The sequence below is a fragment of the Scyliorhinus torazame genome, chromosome 7 (genome assembly GCF_047496885.1).
Source record: "Scyliorhinus torazame isolate Kashiwa2021f chromosome 7, sScyTor2.1, whole genome shotgun sequence".
Taxonomy (NCBI): domain Eukaryota; kingdom Metazoa; phylum Chordata; class Chondrichthyes; order Carcharhiniformes; family Scyliorhinidae; genus Scyliorhinus; species Scyliorhinus torazame.
Window position 1 is genome coordinate 114,477,096 of NC_092713.1, and position 19,728 is coordinate 114,496,823.

The window sequence follows — 19,728 nt, forward strand, 5'->3', positions numbered from 1 at the left end:
TTGGCTGAGGTAACAAAGAATTGCCTTTGTCAATCACTCAATAAATTAGCTACCTCAAGACAGAAAGGCAAGAAAAGGTAGGTTTGAAATATGTTTTATGTTAGCTTCATGGTTCTTAAAAGTTTCTAAGAGTTTTTAATCTTCCACTTTCAATAGGATGCAAGTCTGGCTGTGGGGCGACCCTTGTGAGTTATTCCCATTGTCAACCAGAGAATGTCCATAAAACCAGTGTAGGAGCCGAAAAAACTGTCAACGGCGAGCAGAGCGGACATTTAAATGGTGTTGAAGAGGTCATCTCTGTTGAGGAAGAAATGCCTGTGTTTAGGTAACTAATAATAATAATTGCTTATTGTCACAAGTGGGCTTCAATGAAGTTACTGTGAAAAGTCCCTAGTCGCCACATTCCGGCGCCTGTTCAGGGAGACCGGTACGGGAATTGAACCCACGCTACTGGCCTTGTACAAGCCAACTGTTTAGCCCACTGTGCTAAACCAGCCCCTCTACCAGCCTCCTGGCCTATCTAAAGCTCCTGGTTGAATCTTTGTTGTGTGACTAGAGGTGAATAAATATCATTGTTAAACTGCATTTTGTTCATTGGCGTGACCTAATTATTGTTGGAGTAATGAATCCTGCCCAGTGTATCCACTGAAAGACTGATTTGCAAGTAGTTTTCAGACCACCTGTGGACACACTCCCAGTCAGAGGCATTACTGATACTGGCAGCATTTACAACATTTATATCAGGTCATCATCATAGATTCTTTATCATCGAATTTACAGTGCAGAAGGAGGCCATTCGGGCCATCGAGTCTGCACCGGCTCTTGGAAAGAGCACCCTACCCACGGTCCACACCCCCACCCTATCCCCATAACCCAGTAACCCCACCCAACACTAAGGGCAATTTTGGACACTAAGGGCAATTTAGCATGGCCAATCCACCTAACCTGCACATCTTTGGACTGTGGGAGGAAACCGGAGCACCCGGAGGAAACCCACGCACACACGGGGAGGATGTGCAGACTCCGCACAGACAGTGACCCAAGCCGGAATCGAACCTGGGACCCTGGAGCTGTGAAGCAATTGTGCTATCCACAATGCTACCGTGCTGCCCATTACTTTAAATGTTGGGGAGGGAGCAAATTTCACCCTGTTCAACTTCTGGTTGAATTTACGTCTAATTATAAAAGTTACACAAGTGAGTTAGGAGAGTAGAGGGGTAAAAAGGGCAAAGAATGGACAAAATGGCTAATTAAGTTGCCCAATCTCCCATCTATGCCCAGTTACAGCCGTGGAAATTGATCTTATTGCAGTGTTTCACAAACGTTCACCTACTGTGACCCCATTTTGAGTGTTAAAAATTGCTGTGATCTTGGAGTGAGAGGCAGCAGGAGGGCGGGGGTGTTTCGGGAGCAGGTTTTTAAAAATTAATTTTGTGAGATGAGGTCTTCGCTGGTTAGGCGAGCATTTATTGTCCATCCCTAGTTGCCCTTCAGAAAGTGGTGGTGACCTGCCTTCTTGAACCGCTGCAGTTACTGAGGTGTAGATACACCCACTGTGCTGTTAGGAAGGGAATTCCAGGATTGTGACCCAGCCACAGTGAAGGATATATTTCCAAATCAGGGTGGTGAGTGATGGTGGTGGTGGTGGATAGTTGTGATAATGTGGGCTACTTGGAGAACAAGCAATGACATTTTCTTCATCAACAATTTTGTAGGCTTTGTTGGAGGTAGCGCTCAGGCCTTTGACCTGATTTCATTAGGCTTGACCCAACAGAATGATCATACATATATGTAAAGGTGCCTTGGAGCCAGTCCCAGAACTGCTGTATTTAAGGTCCCGCTCTCTGGTAGCTATTACCGCCACGGAGGAGAGGGAGCTTTCAACCCCAACTGGTTGTCCGATTCACAGTTTGGAAACTCCTTCCTTACTGCTTCTGGGGTCAGGAAGAAGAAAATCAGCCAGAATAGTCACTTTAATGAGGTACCAGACTTAGGAAGACTGGAGGTAGCACAGGAGTTAGCACTGTAGCTTCACAGCGCTAGGGAACCAGCTTGGATCACTGTCTGTGCGGAGTCTGCATGTTCTCCCTGTGTCTGCGTGGGTTTCCTCCGGGTGCTCCAGTTTCCTTCCACAAGTCCCGAAAGACATACTTGTGAGGTGAATTGGACATTCCAAATTGTCCCTCGGTGTACCCAAACAGATGCCAGAGTGTGGCATCCAGGGGATTTTCACAGTAACATCATTGCAGTGTTAATGTAAGCCTACTTGTGACACGAATAAAGATTATTAGATGATTATCAGGGGGAAAGAGGGAAACGGTGGGAAGCAAATAGTAAGCCGGGAAAAATCCACCTGCGTTCATTTCTACAGGTATAGAGCTGTGTTTGATATTCTCCCATTGCCATTGGATTGGCCAGTGGAAGTCAACTATCATGAAGCAAAATCATATTGTACATGGAAAGACAATGGATTCCGCCTCTTAACAGAAGCTGAACATCATCTGATGCGTTCTGGCAGTCAGGTATTCAATTGAATCCATTTCAGATATTGAGTAGAGTCTGTTTTAAAGATGCATTTACATTCATGAACTCATGTCACTGAACCCCAAGGGGTAGTGCTACATAAGATTGGACCTAAAGAGACCTATGTTTCAAACCATCTATCCTTTGCAACCTTCAGCCCATTTGATTCTTCTAGTCTCTACGGTCTTCCTTTAGGAAAATGACTAAAAGGGATGATGAACTTCATGCTAGATTTTGATGTCATGTTTGGTTTGGAAGAAGAGGTAAAATAATCTTGCACTAGTTTCACTGTAACTCTGCTAACGATACAATGATGTGTTTCATTCTGACTTATATCTTTGTATCATACTTTTGCAAGAATAAAGATGTTTTCCATCCTTTTAAGTTGTCCTTGCACAGTTCCTCCAATGGCACTGTAGGTTATATTTTGGGAGCTGAGAGATCGGGAAGATCCCAAGCTCCATATCCATTGGTGTTGAATTAGTTGGTCGAAGCCAAAGTGACAAGGGGGGCACCCTAACTGGCCACGGTATCCCCTGGGAGGTGACTGGGCAATAATCTGCCTGGTCAAAGATTTAATGGCTGGATAATGGCACAAGACAGCTTTTCTCTGGGGATCCTCCATCAGAGTCTTGAGCCAGACCAGAGATTGATATCTGTACCCATGAACCCTGCAGAAGTACTCATTGAAAAGGACAACTGTGTGACTAATTTGTGAGCCTTGCTTTGCTGAGTGAAGTTTTGCAGCTGTAAGCTGACAGTTGGTTAATGGTAACATTATATTGTGGTATTCAGGTACCCAGTGTACTAAGTGTAACAATTTGTGATCTGTATGATACAAAACCCTCTGTTTATAACCAGCACATGACTCTTCTAATCTCAGACGTGAATGTGTAACCAGGGTTTCTTCTGTATCCAATTGTTCGCTGCTCCTGATCTGAACCCATTATATTTGTCTTGTTTTCTTTTGGGTCCTTCAGTTCTTTCACTCTTGTCTTTGGGCAGCACAGTAGCACAAGTGGATAGCACTGTGGCTTCACAGCGCCAGGGTCCCAGGTTTGATTCCCTGCTGGGTCACTGTCTGTGCGGAGTCTGCACGTTCTCCCTGTGTCTGCGTGGGTTTCCTCCGGGTGCTCTAACGGTCCAAAGACGTGCAGGTTAGGTGGATTGACCATGATGATAAATTGCCCTTGGTGACCAAAAAAATGTGAGGAAGGATTATTGGGTTGCGGGATAGAGTGGAAGTGACGGTTTAAGTGGGTCGGTGCAGACTCGATGGGCCGAATGGCCTGCTTCTGCACTCTTATGTTCTATGTTCCCAGCCATGCCGCCTTTTACTTCTCTCCTATTGCATACTTAATGCACCCTAATCCCTACTAAGTGTCCCATCATTCCTTCTTACCAATCTACCCACCCAGCTAACTCACCCAGTCCCTATGGATCAATCACTATTGGCTCTGCATTTCTGATCACTAATGAACATGGCCTTTACCATCCTTGCCCTATTGGGGCCGATTGCATTGACATGGTTTTGATTGAAATATGGTTCCCAATGTTCGGCATTCTCCTGGAATAGCCCCTGATTTTCCAATCTCAAGTTCAAAGTGGGAGGGAGGGTCACACAGGAGCATATCTGGCACACAACTGGGGTTGCTATTCATTACCAGATGTGCATGGATCACATCCAGCTCCATCATGCTTCATTCTCCTCTGAAAACAATCCATTACTCCTGTATCAATGAGCAGAACAAAGATAACCCCTTCTATCCTCCGCAACTAACCATTTCTATCCTGCCCCTCCACCCTCATCTTTCCCCAGTGTCTGGAGCTGATAGATTTTTTTGTCACACTTCTTGAGATCATCCATTCAGCTAGCTCTGCTGATTCTCCTCCTTCCCCTTTCTCAATAATCCAAGCCTCATCCACACTTCCTCCTGCCTGAGCCATGAAGCCCCCTCTCTTTCTCTCATTTCTCCCATCTTACCTAATTTCTCACCCAAATGCATTTGGTGATTCGTTCGTAGGATGTAGGTGTCACTTGTTAGGCCAGCATTTTTTTGCCCATCCCTAATTGCCCTTGATCTCATCCAATTGGCTGCACGGTGTTTAGCATTGCTGCCCCACAGCACCAGGGACCCGGGTTCGATTCCGGCTTTGGAGTGTGGAGTTTGCATTCTCCCCGTGACTGTGTGGGTCTCCTCCGGTTTGCTCCCACAGTCCAAAGATGTGAAGGTTAGGTGGGGTTACGGGGATGTGACAGGGGAGTGGGCCTAGGTAGGGTACTCTTTCAGAGGGTCGGTGCAAACTCGATGGGCCAAATGGCCGACTTCTGCACTGTAGGGATTCTCTGAATCAGACTCGCCTCCTATTCCCTTGACCCTAAACCCACTAAACTACAGATCACCTCAATTGTTGCTGGCTCCCATTCTTGCTGATATTATAAATGGTTTCTTCCCTTCCGATACTGACTCTAACCATTTAACAACTTTTACTATCATCCATTCCTTAGAATCCCTATCTTTGATTCATCTATTCTTGTAAACTACCATTTCATCTCTAATCTCATTTCCCTCTCAATTCCTCAAATTTTTTTTTTCACCTCACACCGTTCCCAACGATCTAGCAACCTGTTTGAACTTCTACACGTTTCCTCTCCCCAGCACATCATACTGACCTTAACCAAAGTCACAAGTGAGACATGGGAGGAGAAAACAGCACAGGCCCAATGAACCAAAAGCCTCCCTTCTGCGGCCGTGGTGCATTTGTCCATTGTCCTCCTTAACCTCTCTGTAGCCTTTGACATGGTCAACCGTTATCCTCTCCTCGCGTGTCTAACTCAGTGGGACTGCCTTATTTGTTTCCACTCGTACTATCCAATCATAGCCAGTGAATCTTCACCAAAGCCTTCTCTTCCCATCACTCAGACTAAAGCCCTCATCACCTCACATGTACTCCCTTACCACACTCCCTTCCCCCTCTCTAACCATTGTCTCAGCTCATGCTCCAAAAGTATTTCCCTAAATCCCCAAGCCTTTCTGTGTCTCTCTCCTTAGAACCCACCTCTTCCACTAAACCTTCGGTCACTCCTTCCATTATCTCTTATTTTGTCTGTTGTCCATTTTTCTCTTCACATATGTGAAGCAGCTTTGAGTGGTTTTTTTTGCTGTATGAATGGTTGCCGTTATTATAGGTGCTATCTAATCGCACATCATTTTATTCAGTCCAGTTTGCAAATGCAAATTTTAGACACCACATGACGACAGGGTGAAGCTCAGTTGTGGGGCTGGTTTCTGCATCGGCCCACAGCGGAAACGCGATTGGGCGGAGAATCCGTTTTGACGGTGCGGCCGCCGGTTTCACGACAAATCGCAATACACCGGTGCCTCGACAGCTGGGTCAATGCGATCCAGAACACGTACAGTAAACACCGTTTGCATACCATTAGCGGGCCTGACCCGGTATTCTCCGGGGCCTCCACGATCCTCTGTCTCCACTGGGGCGAATTCCTTTTTTAAAAAACATATCTTTATTCAAAGTTTTTCGAACAAAAATTTTCAACCAATTAAACCCCGTAACAGAAAAGAAAAAGAGAAAAGAACAGAACAGAAGATAAACACATCAATCAAACATAATACAGAACTTATACAATGGGTTTATCCCGCACATATTAACCCTCCCATATGCTTTTTTTTTACAAGTACCCCGAGGAAAAAACCCTCCCCCGCCTGCCCAAATACCCCCCCCCCCCCCCCCCCGAAAGAGACACCCCCTCCCTCCTCCCTCCCTCCCTGGGTTGCTGCTGCTGCTGACCAACCTTCCTCTAACGCTCCGCGAGATAGTCTAGGAACGGTTGCCACCGCCTGAAGAACCCCTGCGCAGACCCTCTCAAGGCAAACTTCATCTGCTCCAGCTTAACGAACCCTGCCATGTCATTTATCCAGGCTTCCACACTGGGGGGCTTCACATCCTTCCACATGGGCAAGATCCTCCGCCGGGCTACCAGGGACGCAAAGGCCAGAATACCGGCCTTTTTCGCCTCCTGCACTCCCATCTCGTCCGCCACCCCAAATAATGCCAGCACCCAACTTGGTTTGACCTGGACTTTCACCACCTTGGACATAGTCTTCGCGAAACCCCTCTAGAACCCATCCAGTGCCGGGCACAACCAGAAAATACGGGCGTGATTCGCTGGGCTTCCCGAGCACCTCCCGCATCTGTCCTCCATCCCAAAGAACCTACTCAGCCTCGCCCCTGTCACATGTGCTCTGTGAATAACCTTAAACTGTATCAGGCTGAGCCTGGCACATGAGGAAGAGGAGTTAACCCTACATAGGGCATCAGCCCACAGACACTCTTCAATCTCCTCCCCCAACTCCACCTCCCACTTGCCCTTCAGCTCCTCTACCAGAGCCTCCTCCTCTTCTTTCATCTCCTGATATATCGCCGAAACCTTGCCTTCTCCGACCCATACACCCAAAATCACCCTGTCCTGAATCCCCTGTGCTGGGAGCAGCGGTAATTCCCTCACCTGCCGCCTCACAAACGCTCTCACTTGCATATACCTGAACGCATTTCCCGGGGGTAACCCAAACTTCTCCTCCAGCGCCCCTAAGCTCGCAAACGTCCCGTCTATGAACAGGTCCCCCATCCTTCTGATCCCTGCCCGATGCCAGCTCCGAAACCCCCCCCCCGTCCATCCTTCCTGGGACGAACCGATGGTTCTCCCGGATCGGGGACCACACCGAGGCTCCCATCTCACCCCTATGTCGTCTCCACTGCCCCCAGATCTTTAGCGTTGCCGCCACCACCGGACTCGTGGTGTACCTTGTCGGCGAGAGCGGCAGCGGTGCCGTCGCCAGCGCCCTCAGGCTTGTTCCTTTGCAGGACGCCATCTCCAACCTCTTCCACGCCACCCCCTCTCTCTCTCTCTCTATTACCCACTTACGGATCATCGCCACGTTGGCTGCCCAATAATAGCCACCCAGATTCGGCAATGCCAACCCTCCTCTGTCCCTACTACGCTCCAGAAACCCCCTCCTTACCCTCGGGGTCTTGTTTGCCCACACAAAACCCATGATGCTCCTACCTACCCGCTTAAAAAAGGCCTTGGTATTCATAATAGGAAGGCACTGGAACACAAAACGAAACCTCGGGAGGACCATCATTTTAATCGACTGTACCCTGCCCGCTAGCGAGAGTGGCAACACATCCCATCTTTTGAAGTCCTTCTCCATCTGCTCCACCAGCCGCGTCAAATTAAGTTTGTGCAGGCCCCCCCAGCTCCTAGCTATCTGGATCCCCAAGTATCGAAAGCTCCTTTCCGCCCTCCTCAATGGTAGGTCGTCTATCCCTCTTCCCTGGTCCCCTGGATGCACCACGAAGAGCTCACTTTTCCCTACATTGAGCTTATAGCCCGAGAATTCCCCAAACTCCCTTAGGATCCACATGACCTCCACCATCCCCTCCATTGGATCTGCCACATACAGCAACAGGTCGTCCGCATACAGCGACACCCGATGCTCCTTTCCCCCTCGAACCACCCCCCTCCATTTCCTGGACTCCCTTAATGCCATAGCCAAAGGCTCAATTGCTAATGCAAACAACAGGGGGGACAGGGGGCACCCCTGCCTCGTCCCTCGATACAGCCGAAAATACTCCGACCTCCGCCGATTCGTAGCCACACTCGCCACCGGGGCTCTATAAAGGAGCTTAACCCAACTGATAAACCCCTCCCCAAACCCAAACCTCCGCAACACTTCCCAGAGATACTCCCACTCCACCCGGTCAAAAGCCTTCTCCGCGTCCATAGCTGCCACTATCTCCGCCTCTCCCTCCACCGATGGCATCATAATCACGTTTAGGAGCCTCCGTACATTGGTGTTTAGCTGCCTGCCCTTTACAAATCCCGTCTGGTCCTCGTGAATCACCCCCGGGACACAGTCCTCAATTCTCATAGCCAGCATTTTTGCCAGCAACTTAGCATCCACATTGAGGAGCGAAATCGGCCTATACGACCCACATTGCAGTGGGTCCTTGTCCCGCTTCAGGATCAGAGAAATCAGCGCCCCAGACATTGTCGTGGCAGGGTCCCCCCTCCCTTGCCTCATTGAAAGTCCTCACTAGCAACGGGGCTAACAGGTCCGCATACTTCCTGTAAAACGCAACCGGGAACCCATCTGGCCCCGGGGCCTTCCCCGCCTGCATGTTCCCCAATCCTTTAACCAGCTCCTCCAACCCAATTGGCGCCCCCAAACCAGCCACCTCCTGCTCCTCCACCCTCGGGAACCTCAGTTGATCTAGAAATTGTCGCATCCCCTCTTCCCCCGCTGGGGGCTGAGATCTGTACGGCTCCTCATAAAAGTCCTTAAATGCCTCATTTACTTTTACCGCATTCCGCACCGTAGTTCCCCTGCTATCCTTGACTCCGCCTATTACCCTCACTGCCATCCTCTTACGGAGCTGATGTGCCAGCATCCGGCTCGCCGTCTCCCCATACTCGTACGTCACCCCCTGTGCTTTCCTCCACTGTGCCTCCGCTTTCCCTGTGGTCAACAGGTCGAATTCCGTCTGGAGGTTCCGTCAATCCCTAAGTAGTCCCTCCTCGGGGGCCTCTGCATATCTCCTGTCCACCCTTAGGATCTCCCCCACTAACCTCTCCCTTTCCCTGCCCTCTCTCTTCTCCCTGTGAGCCCTGATGGAGATTAACTCTCCCCTGACCACCGCCTTTAGCGCCTCCCATACTACCCCCACCTGCACCTCCCCGTTGTCGTTGGCCTCCAAATACCTTTCAATGCACCCCCGCACCCTCCCGCACACCTCCTCATCCGCCAGTAATCCCACATCCAGACGCCACAGCGGGCATTGGTCCCTCTCCTCCCCTAACTCCAGCTCCACCCAATGCGGGGCGTGGTCTGAGATGGCTATGGCCGAGTACTCCATTCCCTCCACTTTCGGGATCAGCGTCCTGCTCAAAACAAAAAAATCTATCCGGGAGTAGGCTCTGTGTATGTGAGAAAAAAAAGAAAATTCCCTGGCCAAGGGCCCAGCAAATCTCCACGGATCTACTCCCCCCATCTGGTCCATAAACCCCCTAAGCACCTTGGCCGCAGCCGGCCTCTTCCCCGTCTTGGATCTGGAGCGATCCCCCCCCCCCATTATCAAGCTTCCTGCCTCCAGATCCGGAATCCGCCCCAACATGCGCTTCATAAATCCAGCATCATCCCAGTTTGGGGCGTATACATTTACCAATACCACCCACGCCCCTTGCAACCTACCGCTCACCATCACGTATCGACCTCCATTGTCCACTACAATATTCTTGGCCTCAAACGACACCCGCTTCCCCACCAGTATTGCCACCCCTCTGTTCTTTGCATCCACCCCGAATGGAACACCTGTCCTACCCATCCCTTTCTTAACCTGACCTGGTCTGCCACCTTCAAATGTGTCTCCTGGAGCATGACCACGTCTGCCTTCAGTCCCTTTAAGTGCGCGAACACTCGGGCCCTCTTGACCGGCCCATTCAGGCCCCTCACATTCCAAGTTATCAGCCGGATTGGGGGGCTTCCCACCCACCCACCCCTGCCGACTAGCCATCTCCTTTTCCAGGCCAGTCCCGTGCCCGCACCTCCCACACTCTCCAGTCCCCCAGGCGGGGTCCCCCTCCCCCCCCCCCCCGCCCCCACCCTGACCACCTCTTCTGTTTCCAGTTCCCCATCGGCCAATGCAGCAGCAACCCTATTTCCCCCCCCCCCCCGCTAGATCCATATCTAGCTCTTTTGATCCCCCCATAACACTCACGTAAGTCAGCTGACTCCTGCTGACACCGGCCTCCCCCGCCGTCCCATTGACCCCCCCCCCGTGTGGGAATCCTCCCATCCCCTCCTCCCCAGCAATCAGTGTGCGCTCCTCCCCCCTCCCCCCCTCCGTCCTTCTCTAGCGCGGGAAAAAGCCCGCGCTTTCCTGAGCCGGCCCCGTCCCCTCTGGCACCGCTCCTATTGCGGCCTTATCCCAATTCCCCCTTCCCCGGGCCTCCCCACCCTCCAGCACCGGCGCCTACTCTCTCTCAGTCTCCCCATCAGATCTCTTCCCCCATCTCCATCCATCACCCAACCCGTGGAACATTCCCTACGCATAGTTAAAACCCTGTATACAACCGACATCCCCACCCCCCCCCACAACCACAAACCCTCAGTTTGAGTCCAACTTTTCAGTTTGTATTAAGGTCCAAGCCTCCTCAGGCGTTTCGATGTAGTGGTGTCGATCCTTAAATGTGACCCACAATCGCGCTGGCTGCAGCATTCCGAACCTCACCCCCTTTCGATGGAGCACTGCCTTGGCCCGATTAAAACCAGCTCTCTTCTTTGCCACCTCCGCGCTCCAGTCCTGGTAGATTCGGATCTCCGTATTCTCCCACCTGCTGCTCCGCTCTTTCTTGTCCCATCTCAAGACGCACTCTCTATCCACGAAACGGTGAAACCTCACCACCACCGCCCTTGGCGGCTCGTTGGCCTTGGGCCTCCTCACCCGGACCCGATGAGCCCCATCTAGCTCCAGAGGCCTCGGGAAAGCCCCCGCCCCCATCAGCGAGTTGAACATCGTGCTCACATACGCCCCGGCATCGGCCCCCTCCACACCTTCAGGGAGACCCAGAATCCGAAGATTCTTCCTCCTCGACCTGTTCTCCAGGTCCTCGAATCTTTCCGCCCACCTCTTGTGCAACGCCTCGTGCACCTCCACCTTCCCCGCCAGGCCCAAGATCGCATCCTCGTTCTCCGAGGCTTTTTCCCGCACCTCCTGGATCGCCGCCCCCTGGGCCTTCTGGGTCTCCACTAACCCCTCGATCGCCGTCAGCATTGGCGCCAGCACCTCTTTCTTCAGCTCCTCAAAGCAGCGCCTGAGAAACTCCTGTTGCTCCTGCACCCATGCCGCTTGATCTACGCCCACCGCCATCTTGTTTTTTCTCCCTCGCACTTTTCTCTGCTCCAAAAACGCTTTTTTGACCGCTCCACTCCTGGTCCAATCCATATACTATGGAGGGGGGACCTTGCTCACCTTCCCACACTGGAAGTCGGCGAAAAAAGTGCCATTGGGGCTCCTCTGGAGAGGCCAAAAGTCAATTTTAGCGGGAGCCGCCGAATGTGCGGCTTAGCTCCGCATCGCCGCAACCGGAAGTCCAAGTTGGAGAATTCCTGACGGCAAGATTCACTTGTGTTTTTTAAAATTGTGAAACCGGCATGGTGGCTGCAGAGGGAGAGAGAGGGGTAACGGAAAGTGTCCAACATCGCCATAGTTTGCTGACTGTTGTGCCGGGAAGCTTCTGTCCGGGGGGGAGTAGCGGGGTGTGGTCAGGAGGTGGGCTGTGGGATCGGGATGGATGAGCACCGAACACCATTCCCGCGGCCTGCAAGGCAGCCATGCAGCTGTGCATGCCGTTGACTGCCCAGTGTGAACTTAGGACCACAGGTCGTATGGATGCTGCCCCAGGTCACCCCCGAGGTACCCTCTGCCCCCAGCTGACCCATCAGTGGGATGGATGCGCTCCAGCACAACCAGTGCCATCGTGTTGGCTGGGATGGTGTGTGTGGGGAGTGAAGTGTGTATATGCGGCTGCAGCTGGTCAGGCTCATGAGTGTCAATCACGGACCAGGCGAATCCCGCAACGTTTTCCATTGGAATCGATTGTGTTCCACATGGCGCCAGTGCGAGACCCTCCACATTCACTGAATCGGTCCAGGTGCAGCACCGCTTTTGCTGTTGTGGAAGTCGGTGATTCCTGCCCGGCGTCAACGCTTAGTCTCAGGAACAGAGAATCCAGCCAGTGATGTTTTCTATAATCAAGCAGGCTATCAAAATTCATTCTATAACCTTACACCGGACGGATCCACTTAGCTGAGGTGTGTAAGGACAGCTTGTAGTCTCAATGCATCTTCAGGAGAAAACCTGGGCTGGGAGGAAGAGGAATTCAATATTGAAAACTCTAATAGTTTATGCTACTGACTGTGCCATTCCTATTCCTAGTTGAAGCAGTAGCTCATCTATTACATATATTAATATAAGGTGGGGATATGGATCAGTCAGCCAGAATGAGAATCTTCTGCTGTATCTACCCATTATTGATGAATGTATGGTAGCCTGGAACTCGAAAATCTTATCAAATTGTTTGTAGCGAACTTTAGGTTGAATGTGGCTGAACAGTTTGTTTCTATTGGGAGATGTAAAGAAAACCTAGTAAAATATGTGGAGCTGATACCCAACCCTGATCGTTGATTTAAATATCTTTAGATGTTGACATGTTCTCCAAAATATCTCCCAAACAACTAGAACAGCAGGGATCTCACATCCCCTTCTCTCCCTGCTTCAACCCAGCAAGGATAACATTTAAATTTCATCTATGACTTTATTCATGGCTGCAGTCATGAACAGTAATCATAGAAAGGCCTCGTGGACAAACCCAAACATACTTTCACTCAAAGACCCAATAAATCTTTTCCAACAACAGTCACTCGATTCTTCAGGAGTGGAAACTAATCCCCACCTCTCTTTGCCAAGGGCACTGAGGCCACTTGTGACCCTATTTGTGACCTGGTTAAGATCAGCTACCAATCCAGGGATTGAGCTTTCCCAGTGAATATGCTCATTGTCATGTTGGACAGTGCCTTAGTAATTAAGAGCGAGATTTTCCAGCCCTTCCTGTGGGCAGGATCTTCCGGTCCTGTTGAAGGTGACTCCAGTGGTGGGTTCCCCAGCTGTGGAGCGGGCAAGTCATGCAAAACGGTGAGAACTTCGGCAGGACCAAAAGATCCTACCGGCGGCCAATGGCGACGGGGTGGGGGGGCAGAAAATCCCGCCCCCCCCTATATATGTCTGTGAATATCAGGCCTTGTCTTTACATATTAACTAGCCTCACATTAAGAGGGGGAGGAGTCGGTGGGCGAACTAAAAGGAAAGTGGGAAGAAGAACTAGGGGAGGAGATAGAGGAGGGTATGTGGGCTGATGCCCTAAGCAGGGTAAATTCCTCTTCCTCATGCGCCAGGCTTAGCCTGATTCAATTTAAGGTGCTACATAGAGCACACATAACGGGAGCAAGATTGAGCAGGTTCTTTGGAGTGGAGGACAAATGTGGGAGGTGTGGCGGGAGCCCGGCAAACCACGCACATATGTTTTGGGCATGCCCGGCACTGGAAGGGTATTGGAAGGGAGTGACGGGAGTGATTTCGCGGGTGGTGAGGGCCCGGGTCAAACCAGGCTGGGGGTTAGCTCTATTTGGAGTTGCGGAAGAGTCGGGAGTGCAGGAGGCGAAAGAGGCCGACGTTGTGGCCTTTGCGTCCCTAGTAGCCCGGCGCAGGATCCTACTCATGTGGAAGGAGGCGAAACCCCCCGGACTGGAGGCCTGGGTAAATGATATGGCGGGGTTCATTAAACTGGAGCAGATAAAGTTTGCCCTGAGAGGATCGGCTCAAGGGTTCACCAGGCGGTGGCAGCCATTTCTCGACTACCTAGGGGAACGTTAGAGGGAAGACAGATGACCAGCAGCAGCAACCCAGGGGGAGGGGGGGGGGGGGGGAGGGGGGGTTTAGTTTAGGTCAAAGATAAAGGGGTTTTGTTACTTGTGTATTGTTTAAAATTTCTGTATTGTTATTGTTGCGTTTGCTTTGTAAGAGGGGAAAAATTGTTGTTTGGGAAAAAATTTTCAATAAAACATTTATAAAAAAAAAAAAAAAAAAAAAAAACTAGCCTCACATTTTGGGCAGTGCCCATGATTGTCTGAATTACATTGAATTGGGCTCACAGGGTGATCGTGATTTTGCGTGATGGTGGAAAGTAATCCATAACAGGAGGCTGACCTGCTGTCAGCCATTTTATATTGTCACCCAAAGTCAAAATCGTTCCAGTGATCCTTTCTTCTGTGCATTCTATTTGCGCCATAGCCTGAATAGTGATTCAATAAAGATTGTCGCCATCCTGACCTCATTCCAATATATTCTTCATCGCAGCCTTTAGGAGATGACATTACTTCTGACCCAATCTTTTGTGACAATTTGAAGAAGAAAAGTAATACCAACTTGGCTTTCGGATCACCAACGGTAAGTGACATTTTTTTCCATCCACACTTGTGCTATATTTCTACGGGCGGAGTCTTACCGCCCTGTCGCACTGCGGGCAGAGCTGGAAAATGCGGCTAGCCAATCAAAACTCCATTGACTTTGATGGGAACAGAAGATCCCGCTGATTGATGGGCCACAAAATTCCGCCCTTAGGAACGTTGGGTTGTAGGTTATTTCTGTTCATATTTTTCTAACTAAATACTAACTGGCCACAGGATAAGGTTTAGGGAACATTTGAGACTTGTCCAAGATGGACCGATGCTGGAGGCTCTCAGTTAAGCTGTTGGATGTGCTTCACTCTCTGCCGAGGTAAAATGGAGCTCACTGCCATGCTGGTAAATGTTGAGTTCATGAGATATTTGGTTTTCCTGCAAATTGGCAGGGGTCGCTAATAGCATTAAAATTAATTCAAATTTATTTAAATGAGCGTCACATCCTTTCTGGGCATGAATCCCATGATGTCGCCGGCGAGGGCGGGGAAAATCAGGAAACACGACTTCTCCGGCGAGAGTCGCATTTCCCGATTCTTGCCATATTCCCTGCCCGCACCACCGATCCTGTGGACAGTGAGTGCCGGCTGAAGATTGTGGGGCGGAATTCCCTGGTATTCGGCAGGTGGGCCGTGCCGGCACCAAAGAGTGGCGTGAACCACTCCGGCGTTGGGCTGCCAGGAAGGTGCAAAATCCTCCACACCTTCGGGGGCTAGGCCGGCGCTGGAGTGGTTGGCGCCGTGCCAACTGCTGCCGACGGGCCTCCGCCAGCCGGCGCGAGTTGGCACATGCGCAGGAGCGCCAGCGTGTTGCAGAACCGCTGGAGGGGGTTTCTTCTCCGCACTGGCCACGGCGGAGCTTTGTAGCGGCCGGCGCGGAGGGAAAGAGTGCCCCCGCGGCACAGGCCCACCCACAGATCGGTGGGCACCGATTGCGGGCCAGGCCACCGTGCCCCCCCCCCCCGGGGCCAGATCCCCCCGCACCCCCCCAAGGACTCCGCAGGCCGCCTGCAGACCCAGGTCCCGCCGGTACAAACCTTGTGTAATTTACGCCGGCGGGACAGGCCAAAAACGGGCGGCCGCTCGGCCCATCACGGAGTGGAGAATCGCCGGGGGGGGGGGGGCTGCTGCCGACGGTCACCGACCGGTGCGACGAGATTCCCGCCCCCGCCAAAAAACAGGTGTCGGAGAATTTGTCAGCCGGCAGCGGGGAGGGGTTTACGCCCCCCCCCACCCCTGGCGATTCTCCGTCCCGGCGGGGGGTCGGAGAATCCCACCCGTGGCCTCTGTTTCTCTCTCCACAGATGTTGCCACACACTGCTCAGTTTATCCAGCATTTTCCGTTTTTATTTCCGATTTCGAGCATCCGCAGTATTTTTCTTCTATAAACTCTCAACCCGCAGCAGAGTGTCCACGCCGTTGTAAATGTCGTCGCTTTTACGACTGCGTGAACGGGCCGCTCCCAGGACTAGTTTTGGCCCCTTCAGGGGGCCAGCACGGCGCTGGAGCGGTTCAAGCTGCTCCAGCTGCCGATCCCGGCGCGAACTGGGCGCCGCGGGATCCGCGCAGTGGCGCCAGTGCCAATGCACACATGCGCAGTGACTTCCATCAACGCACCGGCCCCGACGCAACATGGCGCAGGACTACAGTCCCCCAGCCAGACAGGCCGGCCCGTCGATTGGTGGGCACCGATCGCAGGCCAGGCCGCACTGGAGCCCCCCCCCCACAGGCCGCCACCCAATCCTTCCACGCTGAGTTCCCGCCGGCTCAGAGAAGGTGTGGACGGCGCCGGCAGGACTCAGCGTTTCCGCGACGGCCACTCGGCCCATCTGGGCCCGAGAATCGAAGAGTGGCCCACGACCGGCGCCGCGCCAACCACGCCGGCGCTGATTCCCCGCTCTGCCGAGAATGACGTGCCGGCGTTGGGGCGGCGTGGCCCGGTCGCGGGGATTCTCCGGCCCGGCCCAGGGCTAAGAGAATCCTGCCCCTTATTTCTTGATGTTTTACACATAATTTATATTCCTGTTAGCACATTGGCTGTCCTGTGCTTTCTTGAGAATAATAATATTTTTATTACTAGGTGACTCTATGGTGGATAGATGGAATTAAGATAATCAAAAAGGGAAGAGTTTGTTGGATCAAGTGACCTTTCCTGGTTCCATTTTTGTTTTGTTTTTTCTTTCATAAAGAAGTAACAAAACAATATCGCTAGAATGATGTTCTTAAGCGCACGTTACTTACGGTTGATGTCTAACTTCCCGCTGAAGTGTTGTAATAAGACCTCCAATTGTATCAAAGTACTTGGGGCTGCCGGCGGGATTCTCCATTACGCCGGCCGGTCAATGGAGTTTCCCATTGTGGGGCAGCCCCACGCCGTCGGGAACCCCCCGGGCGCCGGTATGACAGGGAATCAAGCCGGCGGAGAATCCCGGCCTAGGTCTCACTACTGCCTTCTCATTGGAACCAGGGATGGGTAATAACGGCTGACATTGCCATATCCTGAGGATCGCACTCTGGTGCCCATAATACGGCAAAATGATAGCAAGCTTATTCAAATATTATATTTGGAGCATATGATCATGGAAAGTACAGAACTGGAAAAACTTGCAAATCCCACTGGCCAAACCAAAAATCCCGCTGACCCTTAATAAGGTCTGTGGTAGTCGGTATTAGGGGTATTACAGTACCCAGGTTGATGCTGTAAGACCATTGGTGTGGTAGGTACCTGAGACAGCAATATCATTGGTGAAGCCTGCCTGCTGGTTCCGCCCAGTAAGGCGGAGTATAAGAGCCTGTGTCTCCCTAGCAGCGGCATTCTGTACCTGCGCTGCTGGGGAAACATCTAGTCCAATAAAGCCTTCAATTGTCTTCCAATCTCGCTTCTGGAGTTATTGATCGAGCATCAAATATCTGGCCACATTCCCCTAAAATTGTCCAAAACTGTGGCCAGGATTCTCCGACCCCACGTTGGGTCGGACAATCCCCGGGGGGGGGACGCGAGAATCGTGCCCCGCCGACCCAACGCCGGCTTACCGATTCTCAGGCGCCCGCGGGATCGCTGACGCGCCAGTCGGGGGCCGTTGAAAGTGGCCCCCCCGGTGATTCTCCGGGCCACGACGGGCCGAGTTCGGCTGAGTCCCGCTGGCGTGAGTTACTCGGGTCCCACACGGTGGGACCTGGAAGGTGTGGTCTGAGGGGGCCGTCCTGGAGGGAGGGCGGGGGGATCCGACCCCGGGAGGGGCCTCCACGGTGGCCTGGCCCGCGATCAGGGTCTACCGATCGGTGGGCAGGCTGGTTCCGTGGGGGCCTATGTTTCTCCGCGCCGGGCCCCTGTCGGGCTCCGCCATATTGCCCGGGGGCCGGCGCGGAGACGGGAACCCACGTTCATGCACGGAATCATGCCGGCCGTACCGCGCATGCGCGATCTCGCGCCAGCTGTTCCGCACCAGCTGGAGCTGCGGGGACCACTCCGGCGCCGACCTAGCCCCCTAGGAAGAGGAGCATTCCCCATTATCGGGGACCGTTGACGCAGGTTGGCGGCGCTTTTCACGCCGGCGTCAGAACTTGGCTGCGGGACTGGAGAATCTCGGCCCCTATGTCTCCTTGGGCGGGCATGTAGCTCATGTTTAATACCCTCTATGCAAAGTAGTAAAATTTAATCTCTCAGTGTACCTTCCCTCTTGAGCCAAAGCTATGAGCCCCGTTTGTGGAAATTAGGAGCACATTATCTCATCCTTTTACAAGCTTGGCTATTTGAATAATATTTCCACTGAAACTTCTCTCTTTTTTTTAAAGAGTGCCCAATTCTTTTTTTCCAATTAAGGGGCAATTTAGCGTGGCCAATCCACCTAGCCTGCACATCTTTGGTTTGTGGGGGGTGAAACCTATGCAGACAAGGAGAATGTGCAAACTCCACACGGAATGTGAGCCGGAATTGAACCTGGGTCCTCCGTGCTATGAGGCAGCGGTACTAACCACTGCACCACCGTACTCACTCAACTGTCTCTTGCCCAGAGTAAACAATCCTCAACAGTGCGATTGTATTTTTCTATACCACTTCCAAAGCCACGATAGCCTTTCTCTAGTAGTGATCAGGCTGGGACCGGTTTAGCTCACTTGACTAGCCAGCTGGTTTGTGATGCAAGGCAGCAGTGCAGGTTCAATTCCCACACCAGCTAAGGTTATTCATGAAGGCATGAGGTGTGGTGATTCTCATGTTAAACCACCACCAGCCAGCTCTCCTATGGTAATCAGGGACTGTGGTGACTTTACCTTGTTCAGCTTTCATGTACATTGTTCTCCTTGTTTATATCCTCTGCAGCCTGTGACTATGTATCCACCCACTGAAGCAGGTTTTCATGATGTGTCCGGCAATGTCTGGGTATGGACAGAAGATCATTTTAATGGGCTTCCAGGGTTTGATACCACATACCTGTACGATGACTTCTCCAGCCCCTGTTTTGATGGCAGGCATACAACAATTCTGGTACGTTTTATGCAGTACTTTTCCTGTAACCATGGGGTTTATTTTAATTCAACTCGTTCTGCAGAAACTGTGCAAGTGAGCAGTGAAAAACAGTCGGGTCGCTTAACTGCAAAATTAGATTTGCACCTGCTTTGCAGATAGATGCTTTTTCGTAAATGTGAAAACTGTGTGTGGTGAGGGTCTAGACTCCACATGGAAAACTTAGCCACCTCACCCCAGATTCTTCCCCAACAATCCCCACCCCATTCTGAAGTAATTAAATGTTGGGGAACCTCCGCAAGTCAATGGAACAGGCCCTGGCTCCCATACAGTTGGCGTTGGAGAAGACCAACGAAACGGTAAAAGTGCATGGCGCTGTGATATGAGGCATGGAGATGGTCCTTTCAAAGCATAGCAATCAGATTGCCTCTCTGGATGTGGAGATGTCTGATGGCTGAGGCGAATAAAGTGCTGAAGGCCAAAATGAATTATTTGGAGAATCGCTCAAGGAGGCAAAATATCCATGTTGTGGGGTTGCCAGAGGGGATGGGAGACCCAACTCCCACAGCATATTTCGCAAAGGTGGGTGGTGTAGGGTGGACTCACGTCCCCTCTCGAGTTGGGCCAAGCCCACCGGACACTC

General features: G+C 51.8%; 1 protein-coding gene across 4 annotated transcripts in view; it reads left to right on the top strand.

Annotated features, from left to right (window-relative positions):
* Positions 1-19,728, top strand: part of LOC140426478 (uncharacterized) — an 86,748-nt gene that overhangs the window by 35,774 nt on the left and 31,246 nt on the right. For all 4 annotated transcript variants that reach the window (XR_011948213.1, XM_072511295.1, XM_072511297.1 and 1 more), the window contains 4 exons: positions 157-325; positions 2,372-2,522; positions 14,521-14,610; positions 18,942-19,106. Coding sequence is in view for 3 of the 4 variants with exons in the window: in XM_072511295.1 (XP_072367396.1) it covers positions 157-325; positions 2,372-2,522; positions 14,521-14,610; positions 18,942-19,106 (575 nt within the window). In the remaining variant the exon portion in view is untranslated. The remainder of the gene's footprint in view (positions 1-156; positions 326-2,371; positions 2,523-14,520; positions 14,611-18,941; positions 19,107-19,728) is intronic.